General features: G+C 37.6%; 1 protein-coding gene across 1 annotated transcript in view; it reads left to right on the forward strand.

Annotated features, from left to right (window-relative positions):
- Positions 1-17,873, forward strand: part of TLL1 (tolloid like 1) — a 285,131-nt gene that overhangs the window by 197,887 nt on the left and 69,371 nt on the right. Inside the window, exon 9 of the mRNA XM_075564238.1 lies at positions 10,315-10,430. Within this exon, the coding sequence (XP_075420353.1) occupies positions 10,315-10,430 (116 nt within the window). The remainder of the gene's footprint in view (positions 1-10,314; positions 10,431-17,873) is intronic.

A 17,873-nucleotide genomic window follows, 5' to 3' on the forward strand; every position in this document is an offset into this window, starting at 1 on the left:
CCAAAGAACTAAAGTGTAGAAATAATAGGTAATAGTGTTTGTTAGTCAGGGTAAACTAGAGAAACAATTCCACCGAAACTCATATAAGTATGAGAGAGTTTTATATGAAGGGTAAGTGTACATTCAGAAAGCATCCCAACGAAGTCCAGTCCAAGCCCATAAGTCCGACTTCGCCCCTATGTCTGACACTGATCTACAAAGTCTTCCTCAAACTCACAAAGCACACGCAATGACTCTGAATGCAGGAGGATCACAGGCTAGTTAGTGGGTAGGTAGAAAGTCTTTGAATCCAGTGGCGGTGTAAGCATCTCAGCACTGGCAGGGGTCTCCATGCAGCTTCTCCAGCACCCAGGGTTGCATCAGGGAAAGCCCGTGTGGCTTCTCCTCAGGGATGTCTCATAGGAAGTGAGCCTTGCCAGCTCAGGCAGCTGGCACACTGGTCCAAACATCAGAGGACAAGAGACCCTAGAACAAGAAAGGCAAAGCTCACAGAGCCAATTATCTCTCCACCCTTCAATTAATCCCACATGTGCATTGGCCAGGTTGGCACAATAAACCTTAACTATCTCAAGGAATATGTTATTAATAAGGACTCCTGGTAGTGTAGTGGTTAAGTTTTCTGGCTGTAATCTGCAAAGTCAGCAATTTGAAACCACCAGCCACCTCACAGGAAAGAAATGGGACTTTCTGCCTCCTTATAGTTACAGTCTAGTAACTCACAAGGGGAGTTCTCCCTTGTCCTTTCAGGGTCACTATAAATCAGCCTTGGCTTGATGGCTGAGTTTAGTTCTGGTTTTGGAAGGGACAAATATATGTATTTTTATTGTGGAACATACATTTTGAGCATATAGATTAATAGTACATGTATATTTAATCACAGACAAAGTAGTGAGAGTTTAACACATATCTTTTAATGTGTAGTATTTTTAAATAATTTCCTTTTTTACCTCTAATAAGCCATTGACTACCTAATTATTCTCTTAAACATTGAGGCAACCATGGATGTGTACCATTACCACCACTTCTGTCAGTTTGTTGTCCTGTGGTGGCTTCGGTGTTACTCTGATGCTGGAAGCTAAGTCACTGGTATTTCAAATGCCAGCAGGGGCACCCAAGTGAACAAATCTCAGAGGAACTTCCACAGTAAGAAAAGATGGTGAAGAAGGAATCAGCTGCCCATTCTGGAGGAAAGACCCATTGAAACCCTGATGCCTCCCATGGGAACCTTGTCAGATGTGAGCGTCTAATGAGTGGAAGCAGAATATTGTGGGAAACAGTGCTGGAGGATGGGATCCTCAGGTCGGAGGACACTCTAGATTTGAATGAGGAGGAGCTGCCTTCTCAAAGGGGACTTGACCGTGGTGACGTGAATGGAATAAAGTCAATGGAAGCAGAGCCTTTGGGATCTTTATTTGCTGATGATGCACAATTTGAGGTCAGAAGGAACAGCTGCAAAAACCTACTAATAGTTGGTACTTGAAATGTACCAATATGAATCTGGGAAATTAATATCCTAAGCATTATAGAGCTCAAATAGACTGTCAGTGGTCAATCTGAACCAGAAAATCATATGGTTTATTATTCTGAGAATGATGCAATCAAAGGGAATGATACTGCATTCATTGTCTAAAAGGACATTTCAAGATCTATCTTGAAGTACAATGTTGTTTATAATAGGATTGCATCTATCCGCATTCAAGTAAATAAAATTAAATGCAACTATTGCTCAAATTTATGCACCACCAATAAAAGCTAGTGAGGAAGAAATTGAAGAATTCTACCATGTCTTCACTGGGAAATTGATCAAGCAGGCAATCAAGATACATTGATAACCATTGGCGATTGGAATGTAAAAGTTGGAAACAAAGAGGAAGAAACGATAGTTGGAAAATAAGGACTTGGTCATATAAACATGCTGGAGATCATATGATTGAATTTTGCAAGACCAATGACATATTCATAGCAAATACCTTTTCAATAACTCAACAGGCACTTGACTAAAACTTGGACTTCTCCAGATGTAATAACCAGAAGTCAGATTGACTGCATCTACGGAAAGAAACAATGGAGAAGTCCAATATCAGCAGCTAATACCAGGCCAGAACCTGTTTGTGGAACAGACCATCAGTTGTTCATATGTAAATTCAGGCTGAAGCTGAAGAAAACTAAAAACACATCCAGAGAGTCAAAATATGACCTTGAGCATGTCACATTTGAAATTCAAGAACACCTCAATAACAAATTTGCTACATTGAACACTAATGCCAGAAGGCCTGATAAACTGTGGGAAGACAGCAAGAACGTCATTCATGAAGAACCCCAAAGGTCATTAAAAAGCCAAGAAAAGATCAAATTGAATGTCAGAAAAGCCTCCGAAACTTGCTCTTATTAGTAGACTAGCTACGGCAGATGGAAGATATGATGAAGTTAAAGAGCTGAACAGAAACTTTCAAAGAGCAGCTCTAGACGACCAAGTCAAATATTATCAATAACTGAGAATTAGAAAACAAAGACTACATTACGAATATTTTAAACTGAAAGAACAAAAATAATTCAAGTCTCAAAGTGTAATATTGAGAGATTCTATGGGCAACATATTAAATGATTCAAGAACCATCAAAAGAAGATGGAAAATACACACAGTCACTGTACAATAAATAACTTGTCCACATTCTACTATTTCAGGAGGTAGCCTATGAGCAAGAACCAAAGGTGCATAAAGAACAAGAAACTAGACTCCAGGAATTGATGGACTGCCCATGGAAACCTTTTAGCAAGCAGAGGAAGCCCTGGAAGCACTTACTCGTTTGCGCCAGGAAATTTGGGCTCTGCCAACTGACTGTCCGAGATCCATATTTGTAGCCATTCCAATGAAAGACCTTTTCAAGTGCACAAAATCAAGGATATTGCTTTGAGCACTAGAGCGCATCTAACCCAAGAAATAATATTTTCAGTTGCCACGCATGCAAGTGAAAGTTGGACATTGAATAAGTAAGACAGAAAAAGAACCGTGTGCTTGAATTGTGGTGTTGGTGAAGAATGCTGAAAGTACTCTGGGCTGCCCAATGAACAAATAAAGGTGTCTGGGGGGAAAATAGCCAGAATACTCCTTAGAGACAAAGATAAAAAGATTTTGCCTATGTACTTTGCATGGGTTGTCATGGGAGACCATTATCTGGAGGAGGGCATCATGCTTGACAAAGTACAGGGACAGCAAAAAGAGACAAAGACCCTTACTGAGATGAATTCACATAGTGTTGGGCTAGTCACAGCAATGATGGGCTAAAGCATAGGAACAATTGTAAGGTTGGTGCACAGGCAGGTAGTGCCTCCTTCGGTTGGGCATACTGCGGCTCTGGGCTCTGGGGAAAGGTGCTTGCCTCCTATTAGCATCTGTGGGTCTGGCATTCCTTGAGCTTTGGAGCATTCTTTCAAAGGATCCTTCGCAGCTAATTGTCTAAGGGATCACATTAGCCATGGGTGAAATTGTTTATTTTATTAAGCTAATTTGTTTGCCTGAAAAGTGACGTGCAGAAATAGCGTCCATTCCAATTCCAAGATTTTATCAAGATGATAATTGTCGCGCGCTCAGTCTCGCCAGCAAGAAGGACGCGCCACAACAGGATTCTTCCACAGGCGTTTAATGCGGGTTCGATTTGCAGATGCGGAAAAAGACCCGAAGCCCCAAACTACTGCTGCTTATATGCGCTCTATGGGGACGTGCTGTGCATTGATTGGTGCGTTCGCCAGAACCCTTATTAGCATACTCCAGGGTGGAGTTATGACTACGTCATCTAAGCAGTTCGCATGCTCTAAGTGGTTGTCTACCACTTAACTGGGCCTCCGCCCTGACTGCCCGGCGCCATCTTGTAATGGCGGCGAGAGCTGCTGCTTCCCACAGATAATCTCAGGGTTTCTGAGATTGAATTTATCTGTCCAGAAGGATGAACATCTTTAAGGAATTAGAGTTTTGTACTACACTCCCCTCCCCCGATTTTTTCTAGGACCTTATATTTTCCCCCTGGACATAACACTACAAAACAGTTATGGTATCTAGGTTAAAGCTAGTGTTTGTGGTTACAGTTTATAAGATAATGGAGTTCTTGTGAGCTAGGAGTCCCATGGATGAATTTGTTCTTTGAAGCTTTGGTTTGCTGTACAGTTTACTCTTAAAAGGAATGCTGATCTGGTTCACACTAAGATATAAAAAGTTAAGTCTTTTATAGTCTATGTTAAAAGGGATTCTGAGTTCAAGAGAACATGTTATTTTTACTAAGTATAATAATAGGAGACAACTCTCCCTTTAATTAAAAAGAAAATTTGTTTTTTAAATGTATACCACGAGAATAAAAGCATTAAAGTTGTATCTATTTTTAAAACTTTAGATAATATTCAGTAGTCTATGGGACTTTAAGACTGATAATTATGTATAATTTATTGCTATATTTATGTGCCCATATATGCCAAATAAGATAAAGATTAGATTTGCATAGGCTTCCCTGTATAGCACACGTATTCAAGCATTGGGCTCTTAGCTTAAAAGACGGCAGTTTGAACCCACCACAGGTGCCTCAGAAGAGAGGCCCGATGAGCTTACGAAAGCTCACATCCGGCCAAGCTGGCTGAACAGTTGGATTTCGCATACGTAGACGACTGGGAGTCAGCATGTATTCGATGGCAAGGACGACCAAGGGACAGCTTCGCTGCTTGTTTCACAGTCTTCGCACTCATGGGGGTGCGCGTGTGGGTGCGATCGGGGACAGGGAGTGGACAAAAAATATCCAGAGATCTATAGCATTGTTTTTCCTCATCAAGATACAAAAATTGTTTTAAGAGGAAAACTTTATTTTAGTTGAGAATTGTTTACTGTGTTTTTTATGGGCCCATCTCTGAAAGCAGACAAAACAATTCCTCTGATGTATTGTTGTCCATCCAGGTCCTCTTATGACACTGATACGGGGCCCCCTCATCTCACTGCAAGCGAAGCAGTGAGAAAGCAGTAGTCAGGGACTAACAGCACCACCAGTAATACACTTTTGGTGCTCGATAAATAATTACTGTATGACGTGACAACTCTAGTAGCTTATGAGCACTGCGCCAGGATATGTGGACTCCTCTAACAAAGCGCAGACCATACACACAAGTAACATGCAGTCTGGAAAACCGTGAAGACAATGCAATGAGGAGAGGAAGCATGTCTCACCATTAAAGGATGCCAAAATAGGCCAGAGCGCTTAACGGTACCCATGCAGAACCCGTGTGCACATCAAAATCCAGCTGTTCAAATCTGTGTGGTTTAAAGTCAGAAAAATGTGTCTTAGCATTGTGCTCTTCCACCGTATTTACTCAATTATATGAGGAGGTATCCTCTACCCCTCACCCCCAAAAAAACTCATAAAACCCTGGAATTTCTTTTTCCAAAGCTATCCATTTAAATTTTTTTTACAAAACAACCTTATTGCATTCAAAGTACTTTCCATTATACTTAATACACTTGTCAAAACTGCTATTCAATTCATGGAAACATTTTTCAAAGTCATCTGTTTGAATGGCTGACAGCACCTCCCTCATTTTTGTCTTCACCTCTTCTACATCGTCAAATCACTCTTTTCATGTCCCTCTTCATTTGTAGAAACAAAAAGAAGTCACACAGAATGAGGTCAGATGAGTCAGATGAATGGGGCAAGAGAGGCAGGCTGTGTTTTGCCACAAACTGGCCACACTGCGATGGCCGCATGAGCAGGTGCATTGTGGTGGCAAAACTAGTCTCACATCTACCACAAATCAGGCCTTTTTGGTTGCACATTGTTGCACAAATTTTCCAGAACCTCTAAATAACTTGGTTAATAGTCTGACCTGGATGAATGTGCTCCAAATGCACTATGACAAGACATTGTTCTCTGTTCGGGAAGTTGATGGACGTCCAGGATGCGGTTTGTCATCAATTGACATTTCACCCTTTTTAAAATGAGAAAACCATGCACTCACTTGGGCTTTTCTGCTACCACTTCCTTGTCAGCTGTGTTCAACATCACAATGGTTTCTGCAGCATTCCGCCCCCCCCCCCTGCAGGAAACAAACAGCTGTACATGGTTCTTTGAGGTTGGCCATCATAAAAACCAAGGTTCAAGCAAAGTCAAGGTTCACATAAAACTGTTTTTATGAAAAATTCACTGTTACCAGAGAGCCCCTTCCCAACATACTGGTGCACTAACTCAGAGCAAGTTGCTCAATGCTTGCTTAGTGGGACAAATGCATACAAAGAAAGCTCTACTTGGCCCAGAGAGATTCCGTTATCTTTTGGGGTATCCCCTTGTATGCTGTGAAAATAATCCAAAAAGCTGTACTATTTGAAGAAGAATTTGTTCTAAAGATCAGAGGAAGACTCATTAACAATCTGTGATATACAGATGACACAGTCTTTCTTGCTTTAGAGAGATTTTTCTGTTTATATTTCTCTTCTTTCCTAGGTGTGCTTGAAGAAGTATTTATAGTTTGAAGACACATTCTATTAATACAATAGTCTTCCTAGTCATAGAAGACTCTGATTAGTTAATTAATAAAAATAGTTAATAAAATGATTAAAATATAAAAAATTAAAAGTAAAAAAATGTATTAATAAAATAATTAGCTAATTGTGTTAGTCTGGGTACTTTAGAGAAACAAATCCATAGAAACTGATTTATAAGAGAGAGTTTTAGATAAAGAGTAAGTGCACATCAAGAAAACATCCCAACCCAGTGCTGCCCAAGCCCACAAGTCCAACATTAGCCCATATGTCCATCACCAATACACAAAGTCCTCCTCCATCTCACAAAGCAGACACAATGATGCTGACTGTAGGAGGAAAGCTGAGTCAGTGAATGTGTAAGAATGTCAGCACTGGCAGGGGTCTCCACATGGCTGCTCCAGCACCCACGATTGCATCGGGGCAGGTCCCTGTAGCTTCTCCTTGGGGATGTCTTACAAGAAGTCAGCCTTGCAAGCTGAAGCAGGGAACTGGCTAAAGCAGCTGCACCCTGGTTGACAAGAAAGCAACAGACCCCAGAACTTGAAAGGGGAGGCTCACCAAGCCATTTATTACTCCTCCCTTCAATTAACCCCACATGTGTTTATCCGCCAGGTTGGCACAATAAACTAACTCGCTAATAAAGTAAAATAAAAATTAAAAGACACAGAAACACCAGTAAATAATTTAAAGAAAACCCTCTCATGCATAATATTATCACTGTAACCCTGTATTATATGAACTACATATTTATAAAGTAGTCATTTGGAAGAAGTGAACGCTGAGATTGAAATATTCAAGGGTGGCTTTGGTGACATAATTGAGAAGTAGCCATACAAGTCTCAAGCATGTTTCTTCTTATTTCACATACTTGTCAAGTTCACACATCAACAGTGCATTTAGATCTGTTGTTTGTAGTTCTGCTACCTTCCCTTTGCCAAGGAGCCCTCTTAGTGTTGTGAGTGAGCATTTTACTGCTAACTGCAAGTTTTGTATTTCTAGCCCACCAGCAGCTCCACAGGAGCAAGATGAGACTGCTTGCTCCCTTAAAGATTTAGAGTCTCAGAAATCCTACATAGGTTTTCTTCGAGTGGGAATAGATTCTATGGCAGTGTGGTTTTGGTTTGGTTTGGTTTTATATCCCTTCTGCTTTTCCACTCACTCTTTGAGTTTGTAATTTAGTTTGAAATATCTGAGCAGAAAAGGCAACTGATCAGGAGTAGTGATGACACATCTTGAAGAGTGGAGGCCAGTTACCCTGGAACTATTATAATTGATTGAGGAAATTTTCCAATCAATTATCACCACATTATTATTTAGGTATCTGCAGTTTTTACATTATAGGCAATTACTATGTTATGGATTTATTTAATTTTAGGATTACATGCTATATTCTGTTTTATGTTTAGTTTGGAGGACCTTTAAGAAATAAAATGTATGTGTATGAATTAGTAAATTAAATATATTTAAATATTTTATTTCATTTTAGGAATTTTAGTAAAAGCATTCTCTATTGCATGGTAACAATTTTAATCGTTATCAAAATTATTTTTAAACTACTATGAATTATATTTCACTGAAACAGACAGCTCCCTAATGCTTAGACTCTTACTCATGTATTAATAAAATTTTAACAAATATTAGTTTTTCTAAGTCTTCTTATAGATGTTATAATTATCAAATTCCTTTGATGATTCATAGAACAGTGCCAAATGATATATTTTGACATTGAGCATTTTTGTTACAAATTGTCTTTTGTGTGCACATCATCAGAATAAATATTATTCAATCATATCTTAAATTAATTTTGTTGTGCAAATATATTACCTACACTACTAAATAAATACATTATACCAGATTTTTATATAGCTATTTTGTTTTCAAAGTCATCACCTATCTCTCTTCCTTTACCTCAAGTATGCAGAACCATGTATAATTTATTTTGAATTTGATGAGATAAGAGTTTACCTATTGGTAGCTCTGTAATAGTTAAATCTCATTGTTGTCTCCTTCAAAGGTAGTTGTTCTTGAGTAAAGGTTATTAAGATTACTGAAGGACTCCTTCTTGAGTTAAGGATACTGCAATCAGCTTTGATTCTTAGCATATTTTGCAGAAACAACAAGAAAACTATTTTAGAATTGTTCTGACCTCCTGTCTCAGCTGAACCTAGAGCAAAGTCAGTACATTAACAATTTCCACCATCCTCTGGGGTAGGGGGGAAATAATATTTTTAGCAATGTCTATGTATGACTAATAGAAAATCAATAAATTTGTACATCTTGTTTAAAAACTTGACTCTTTCATGATGCTTTATTTATTCATTTCGGTGCAGGGAAGGGTACTTATTTCGAGAACAAAATTCATTATACATTATGGTATGACTTTTTAAAACTACTCATTGTAGATTTTAACTGCATAATATGACACAATTTGGTCTCAATTCACATTAAATGTATTAATGGAATGTTTCATGCAGTCCCAGATTCATATCGGCTAGTTATCATTGACCTGAACCTGCACCAATGAGTCATACAACTTTCCTTTAGTTCTTTAATGCTCTCCCCACCCCACCCACTATCATGACCTCAATTCTATCTTACAAATCAAATTAGACCAGAACATACACACTGATACTGATAAGACCCCAACACAGGGAATCCAGGGTAGATAAACCCCTCAGCGCCAACAATGAGAATAGAGATACCAGGAGGATAAGGGGAAGGTGGGGGGAGAAAGAGGGAATTGAACACAAGGATCAATATATAACCCCCTCGCAGGGGGACGAACAACAGAAAAGTGGGTGAAAGGTGACAGAGGATGATGTAAGATATGAAAATAATAATCTATAACTAATCAAATGTTTATGAGGGAGGGAGGGTGAGGAAGGGAGGGGGGAAATGAGAAGCTGCTATTAAAGGCCTGAGTAGAAAGAAAGCACTTTGAAAATGGTGGTGGCAACATATCTACAAATGTGCGTGACACACTGGATGAATGTGTGGATGGTGATAAGAGATGTAAGGGCCCCCAATAAAAGCATTTTAGAAGAATTAAAAAAATCTAACCCACTGCCATCATGTTGATTCTCAGTGAGCGTGAGCCTATATTGGGTTTCCAAGATTTTAACAGACTGGCCTTTCTCCCACAGAGCTAGTAATGGCCGTGCAGTAGCACCCCGGTGCCACCAGAGTTCCATTAACAGTGACCTCTTAGTTAACCCGAGGTTCTTTGGGAACTAATAGGAATGATTTCCATGAGGAACAGCCTTTTTTGAATTCCAGATTCAAATCAAACAAATTTTGACTCCTGATGAGAGTCAGCTGGTCGGTCCATGTACAACTATGATGTTTTCAAGATTGAGGCCTTTTGGAAGCTTAATTACCTGCACCATCCAATGCTCTAACTTATTTGTCTCACTATCTTGCTTTTTATTTCACCATAATGATGCCATTGAGGATGTTGATATTAAACAGAAAACATAAATTTACTTTAAATGAAAAAGAAAAAATCCTCAATTCAATCTAAATATATATTCTTGTCTAAAACAAACAAAAAAATCAGAAAACCAAAGCCTTTATTTATTATATCTTTTGAGCCCTGGTAACACTGCTGATTAAGCACTGGGCTACAAATCACCAGGTTGATGATTCAAACCCACTAGCTGCTCCAAGGGAGAAAAATGAAGGTCTCTCTGTTCCCATAAAGATTTAAAGTGACTATTCGTCATAACTTACTCAAAATATTTCAAGAAATATGAGTACTTTTGAACTTACATATATATCTTTTTTGCTCCCCACCCCCATTTTAGCATGTGGAGAAACTCTACAAGAATCCAATGGCAATCTTTCCTCGCCAGGATTTCCCAATGGCTACCCTTCCTATACACACTGCATCTGGAGAGTCTCTGTGACCCCAGGGGAGCAGGTAGGTTATAACATCCAGACTTCCATTGGCATCAAATTTAAGTGCAAAGCTTCACTCATATCTTACATACAGTTTCCTTTATTTTAAAATATGATTCAATCTTCAAATAAAAGACTTAAAAGCTCAGAAAACTTAGAAAGGAAGTTGTATGTGTATAAGCAATACACACATCTCTATAACATATTAAGAAATGGTTTTTAGTCTAAGAATGCAAGACTAGTTTATATTAGAAAATTAATCAATATCATTTACCATACTAAGAGATTAGTTGCCTATCAAAGAATAAACATGTTTATTATTTAAGAACATTAAGAATGTAAATGGGAATAAAAGAATGATTCTTGATTCTGAGAAAAGGGATAGTAAAAAATAGACCAAATAACTTTTTACATGTGAAATTCTCTATTTTTTTAGATAGGTTAAAAAGCAAGGTTGTTCATTATGATCACATTATGGTAAAATCCTTAGCATATTCAGGAAAGAAAATATAATAAAACACATAAGGGCTGGAAAGTGAGACATCCAATTCTTGACCATATTTGCTCTTCTATTATAGAATTCAAATTATTAAGGACTGTAAATTTCTACATTCTTTCTTGAATGTTAAACATTGGTATTTTAATCCCAAGATTGTATTAATATTAATATTTATGTTCTCATATTAACACAAACCACATGTATCTTCTGCATGTTTGCTGACTGCATTTTTTCCTGCAAGACAGTTTTCATAAATGGTACTAGACCCCCCCACCATTTTTTTTCACATGTAGAAAAAGATAATAAAAACAAAAAATCATATGCATTTTAAAAACTACCACCAGTGATGAGGAAGTGACTCATGAGCAAAAACAAAGTGTGTGTCATTTACATTAAAATATGATGTTATTTTGTTTTATGCCTTTAATTATTGAATTCCATCCTGTGATTATCTCTGGGGAGCATGTGATGGCTGTTTCAGAGGTTTGATAGACCTAATGCTTGGATGTCATTGTGGGTATGAAGGGTCTGGCTGTTGTAACAGTCATAACGAAAACCTTTTGAATGAAAAATCGTGTAGCATAAGTAGCTATTACATATGAAAGTCACTATTTTAATATATAGCACTTTAATATGTAGTATACAATATATACTGAGCACTTTAATATGTAGCTAGTTCGTCACATAGCAATTGCATGTGTTTCTTTTACCCAGCAGCATTTAAGACAGTGATCTTGTTTTGTGGTTAGGTGACAATTACAGAGCGAGTTAGATTCCCCTTTAGCAACTTTTTATGCAGATTGTATTGTGCCTGTCGCTAGGATTTTTACAGTGAGTTGGCATGGTCGGTTCCACTTTTTATTCTGTTTTCATGAACCAGATTTTTCTCTCCTTCTTCCCTTCTTATTATTGCTTTACAGTAAATGCTTCCCATTTAATGTCTTATACTTATTTTTTCAAAGAGAACACATTTTTTCTTTTATCAGCTATGCACTATTTGCCTGCAAGGTGACCAGAAGAAATAGCTTCAATTCCCCCCTCATCTTGCTGTGACATCGGGGTTAGCCTCTCTCAGTTGAGCAGCTGTTGTCAGTTCTAGGGCTTTGAGTTTCAGCGTACCGTTCTCTCCTTCCCGTTCTCTCCAGCACCTTCCATTATTACCCTGATTAGGGTGACTGTTGGTAGTCTCTGGGTCATCTCTAATACCAAACCAAATTCACTGTCATCAAGTCAATTCTGACTCGTACCAACCGCACTAGAAATGGTAGAACTTCCTTTTTCAGATTTAACCTTCACTGGGTAGAAAATTTATTTTTTTCCTCAGTAGCTGCTGGTGAGTTTGAACTGCTGACCTTGAAGTTGGCAGGCCAAGGTAGAATATACTTCACCACCAGGACTCCTCTGGGTAGTCTAGCATCAGGGTAAAAGAGGCCACGGTTCAGAGGCCATGTGGGTTATGTCCCATGGGTCATCCTCTTTGACCCTTTTATGTCCTGCTTTCTCTTTTGCTTCATAAAAATAGACATAAACAATTGTATCATAGATGGCCGCTGTAAAAGGGGCATGACGGCAATGTTGGACCTCCTTTTGCTTCATAAGAGACAAGGATAATCTAACTCCAAGGCTGATGTGCACGAGGCAGAGGTCAGACATATTCCCACCTTACAACTGGCTTACCAGTTTTGAAAATGCTGTCCCTCCACAGTACTCTCTGTGTCACTGCTGGGCTCAACCTTCCTGGCAATGGCCCCACAGAGTGCACAGGTTTTACTAGGGAAGCTAACAGATTACAATTCAGGCTCAGAAATATTCAGCATATAGTTCTTCTTTCAAAGAAGCCTTACCCCTGCAGTGACTGACCACTTCGCCTTGTCTCTGTCCTGCTCTGCTAATGTTGCATTCCCCATGTTACCCAAAGAGAACTTCACATAAGCCTAATTTTCTTGATTAAAAAACACATTCTCAGAGTCCCTTCCATTCAGTCAATTCAGACTCATAGTGACGCATAGGGTGGAACTGTCTCTGTGGGTTTCACTTTACAGGAGTGGAATGCTCAACTTTCTGTCTAAGAACAGCTGGTGATTTCAAACCGCTGAGCTTGAGGTTAGCAGCCAATGTGAGCCCCTGCCTAAATGGCTCTCATCTTTCCTCATGCCTGTGCTGGCAAGCTGAGCTGGGTCATGCTTTGACTCTGCTGCTGACCCCCACTGCTCCTCTTCGTGTCACAGCTTTTAGTTTCCTACATTCAGGACTTTAATGCACAGGGATCTTGGCGATGAAACGACTTGCTCCATTCCGGATTTCTTTCTTGATAATAGTACGACCCTCCTCTCCTACTTCTGAGATGGTTTGTTTTCTACTTAGCCCAATGGCAAAATTGACCAACCAACATGTTAGAGTCTCAAATGTCTATGTGGACAATGAACCCTGTTAGCGATTACTCACAACTGAAGCATAAAATCCTATCAACATCTTCCTGTGCTTTCTCATACCCAGACCCCCCGTAATAAAAAGAGGAAAAACATGTCATTTGTGAGGTCACAACCAGTACTTCAGTGGAAGTTACAAAGACTAGGACTGCAAGAGCCAAATGAAGTAATTCGCTGCACCAATGCTGCTCACAAACTTTCATGCCTCTGTACAGGGCTCCCCAAACGAGAATGTAGAACGTCTTTGTTCTACCAGTTGACAAAGTTGTCCCCTGCACCTACTGTCCCAAACCTTGGGATCCAGTATAATTCTTTCAACTTTGGTTTGGATATATCTAGTAAGCCTCTGTTAACTATGCCCTTTATGATATGATATGTGTAGATGTACCTGCTGAACATACACACACACATACATACATGCCTACAGATACACCATTGTTATAAGTCCCTTTATACATATATTTATACATATACATATGCCTTCCGATGTACATATATTTATCTATAATTGTCTATGTAACCACACACATTTTTTACTGTTTTCATGATTGTTGTAGAATTGTATATATTATAGTACTTAAAGAAGTGGTCTCTTCTTTTGTACATCTTCGTATCAAGTTGTGCTGACTTCTCCCATACTCCATCACCAAAAGGCACAAATGTGACTTTCATAGAAAGTAATTATCTCTTCCTCTCCTGCTGATGCCTGGTGACCATCAGAGAACTCTGACCTCGGTGTGCATATCAATTCTTTACTTTTTATGGAAGTGAGGTCATATAACATTTGTCATTTTTTTTTTACATTTGTCATTTTTTGAAGGATTTATTTCACTCAGCTTTAAGTACCTTATTCTCATATGCTATTACTTTGTAGTATTTGTGGTAAATCCTGCTTTTCTCACATAAATACTCTTTTTGTTTGTTTTTGAAATGAATGTTTATTTTACTTTACTTAAATATTTACTTTTGCATTTTTGCATTCAACATTTCTTATATGTCAGTCTTCTAATTGGGCTAATTTTAGTTCAGCTTATAGTTTGTCAATGTTTTGTCTGTTGAAAATGTGTTTATTTCTGTCTTGTTTTGTTTTAACTCAAATCATGGAAATAGTTGATTGGATGTAGTTGACATTAAATAATCAACATTTTTGAACATAAAAGTTTGCAGAAGTACTTTTTTTTAAACATCAAAGTTTACAGAAGTGCTTTCATTTGAAATAATTCTTAATTAGAATTTGAAAAATAAAATTTATTAAAATTGATTCAATGAGCATTAAACATTTAAGAAGTTAAAAATCATATGATTTGACAAATAATTACTAATAAAATTATGCTATTTATGGATGATTTCACAATTTTCTAAATTCTAAAAATTCAAATACTTCTCAATTAATAAAATATATGTGAATGCATTGTAAAAATATTCAGCTTCCTCATTTATTTTTTAAAATTAATATAAATCTGATCATTGCACCTGTATAATAAAGCTATAGAATGATAAAACAGCTTTCATTGTATATACAAGCAGATGGATCCATATAAATCAAATCAAAACAAGCTGTGTAGTTTCTAAAATAGTAATTATGAGTTATTTTAGTATAAACAAGCAGTCTGATATTAGAAAATCTGTCACCTTATGAAAATGATGGCAACATATGCACAAATGTTATTAAAACTATTTATGTATGGATTGTCTTAAGAGCTGAAAGAGCCCCCAATAAAATGATAAAAAATAAATATTAAAAATTATGATATTGATGTTGCACAAGACTTTAATATCTACTTTGGATTAAAGAGATCAAAGTGGCCTTTGTGGCCCAATGGGCTAGGTATTGCTCTGCTAGCAATAAGGTCAGCATTTTGAACCCACCAGCTACTCTGTACAAGAAGGTCAGGCTTTCTGTTCCTGTAAAGATTCACAGCCTTGGAAACACAAAGAGGCCATTCTTTTTGGTCCCACAGAGTTGTTATGGGTCAGTGTTGACTTCATGGTAGTGAGTTTTTTTGATACTGTAATCAATTCTTATGGAATATCTGAAGTAAAATAAAATAATGTACTCTTTTTTATAGAAAAAGAAAAGAATTCATTAATGATGTATTTACTAGACATAAAATATATATTTAATAAAAAACAAAGTTAATTAAAAGTGGAGCACTATTTTTTATAATTCGATAAATAGAAAAAATACTTATGAAGTTCATACACTGCTAAACTTTTCTAGTTTGCTCAACACTGAGTGTAGATACAATAATCATCTCTAGTTCACATATAAAAATTGAATTGGACTTTAGAAAAGATTGCATAGTCTGCCTAACATCATGTAGCTTTCCAATCATAGTGCCAATTATAATTTTTTTCTACATTTGCTACATATGTATTCCTTCTCAAAAATTCAGTAGATCCAACTGAAAATAGACCTCATGGGTAAAGGTTCAAATCTAAGTCATGAAAAATATTTATCACAATAATGTTTATTGCTTACTGGTTGTGTTAGAAGTGTTTATTTCCCTTTTCATTGTTTTGCACAGTGGTTTTGTGTAGTCCATTCTAAGCCATAACGACTTTATTTACAATGGAATAAATCACACTCCAGTCCTGACCCATCCTCACAATTGTTACATTTGAACCCATAGTTATAGCTACCGTGTCAATCCATCCCGTGGTGGGTCTCCTTTTTTTTGTAATCCTTCACTTAGTAAACATGCTTAGTAAACCAAGCATGGTGTCTTTCTCTAAGAATTGATCGCTGCTGATACATGTTCCAAGTACACGAGAAAAAGTGTTGCCAACCTCACTTCTAGGAAGCGTTCTGGCTATACTGCCTTAGAGACAGATTTCTTTGTTCTGGCAGTCCATGATTCTTTCAATATTCTTTACCAACACCATAATTCAAAGGCATTAATTCTTCTGTGGTCTTCATTATTCATTGAATAGCTTTCACATACACATTCGCTGATCGAAAACACTACTGATTAAGTCGGGTGCACCTTAGTCTTCAAAGTGACAGCTTTGCTCTATAACACTTTCAAGACGTCTCATGCAGCAGATTTGCTCAATGAAATACCTTTGATTTCTTGACTAATACTTTCATGAACTTTGAGAAGGAAAAGTTGTCCATTTCTGAGGGTATAGCCACTGAACATTTTATGAATAGCACTAGAACATTTTCTACACACTGCCATTGTGTCTATTTTGATTCATAGGGAATAGAACAGAATAGAACTGCCCCTTTGGGTTTCCAAAACTTTAACTCTTTCCTGGTGTGGACAGCCTCATCTCTTTCCTGTGGAGTGGCTGGTGGGTTTGAACCACTGCCCTTCTCTTTGCTGCTCTGTGCATACCTCACTGAACTACTAGGGCTCCTTTTCTACAATAAGCAAATACTATTTTATGTGAGAAAAAAATATTTTTAAAAAAATAGGGCTATCAATTCACAGATGTTACACATATTTTTCTGGTAACAATCCAGAAGGTGCAACTGAGAATGTAGTTCTATTGATCTGGTAGAAGCAGAGAATATTGATCCTGCCATCCCTTCGTATGATTGCCTTTTGAACAAGGACAGGGTATTCCTCATTTGAATGAGTTTAATATTTTGTTTTCTACATAACCAATTTAAATCTATCCTTTATTCTTTGGAAAAATTTATGTTTAATACTCATTTATATAATGCATATTAGAAAAGTCACTCTGGAAATTATTACACAGTTAAGTATATGATTTCATTAAATTTGATATATCTCCTGGTATATGGAAGGAAGCTTTGTTGTCAATAATTTTATAAGCTTAGAGCAAAAACATAGCATTCATAGTATGCTATGAAGAGTAACTTAAGAAAGCAAAATACCATTTTTCACGAATGTGCAAAGGTAGAAGATTACAGATCTCACTGGGAGATGCAGGAAGGATTAAAGAGAAGGTAGCGTTTGACATGAATTCTGAGAGATGTAAATAATATCAAAGACCAGAGAGAAGGGAAGTAGATTCTCATGCCGAAGTATGAACGCTGTAATTAAAGAAATGGAAGCTGAAAGTGGAGGACTTGCCCAGTACAATAGCAAGCGGTTCAGAATGAGTGAGACAGCGTTGAGACAGGAACTTTGGACATGCAGCAGTCAGTTGCATATGACCAAAGAGTCTTTGAGGATCAAGTTTAGAAAATTATCCTGAGGTGATATGAAAGCACTCATGACATGGCAAGGTTTCCTTTCACTGGATTTTACTGGGAGGAAATGACCTTGTCTCAAGAATATTCAGCACTGGTTGTTCTGTGGTAGAATTTGCACCTTTCACGTAGAAGACCTGGCTTTGATTCCCAACCAGTGCACTTCATGCTTAGCCACTACCCACCTGTCAGAAGCAGATTATAAACTGTTATAGACTTTAGCAGATTGTAAGTTTCCAGATTAAAATGCCTTCAGAAGAAAGGCTTGGTTAGCTACTTCCAAAACCCACAACCCAGTAGCGGACAAAAGGTTTTGTGCAAAGAATAGCAAGTAAAGATTATTGGCTTTGCGGCCATACAGTTTTACTTGCA

Source organism: Tenrec ecaudatus, chromosome 12 (genome assembly GCF_050624435.1).
Source record: "Tenrec ecaudatus isolate mTenEca1 chromosome 12, mTenEca1.hap1, whole genome shotgun sequence".
Classification (NCBI taxonomy): Eukaryota; Metazoa; Chordata; class Mammalia; order Afrosoricida; family Tenrecidae; genus Tenrec; species Tenrec ecaudatus.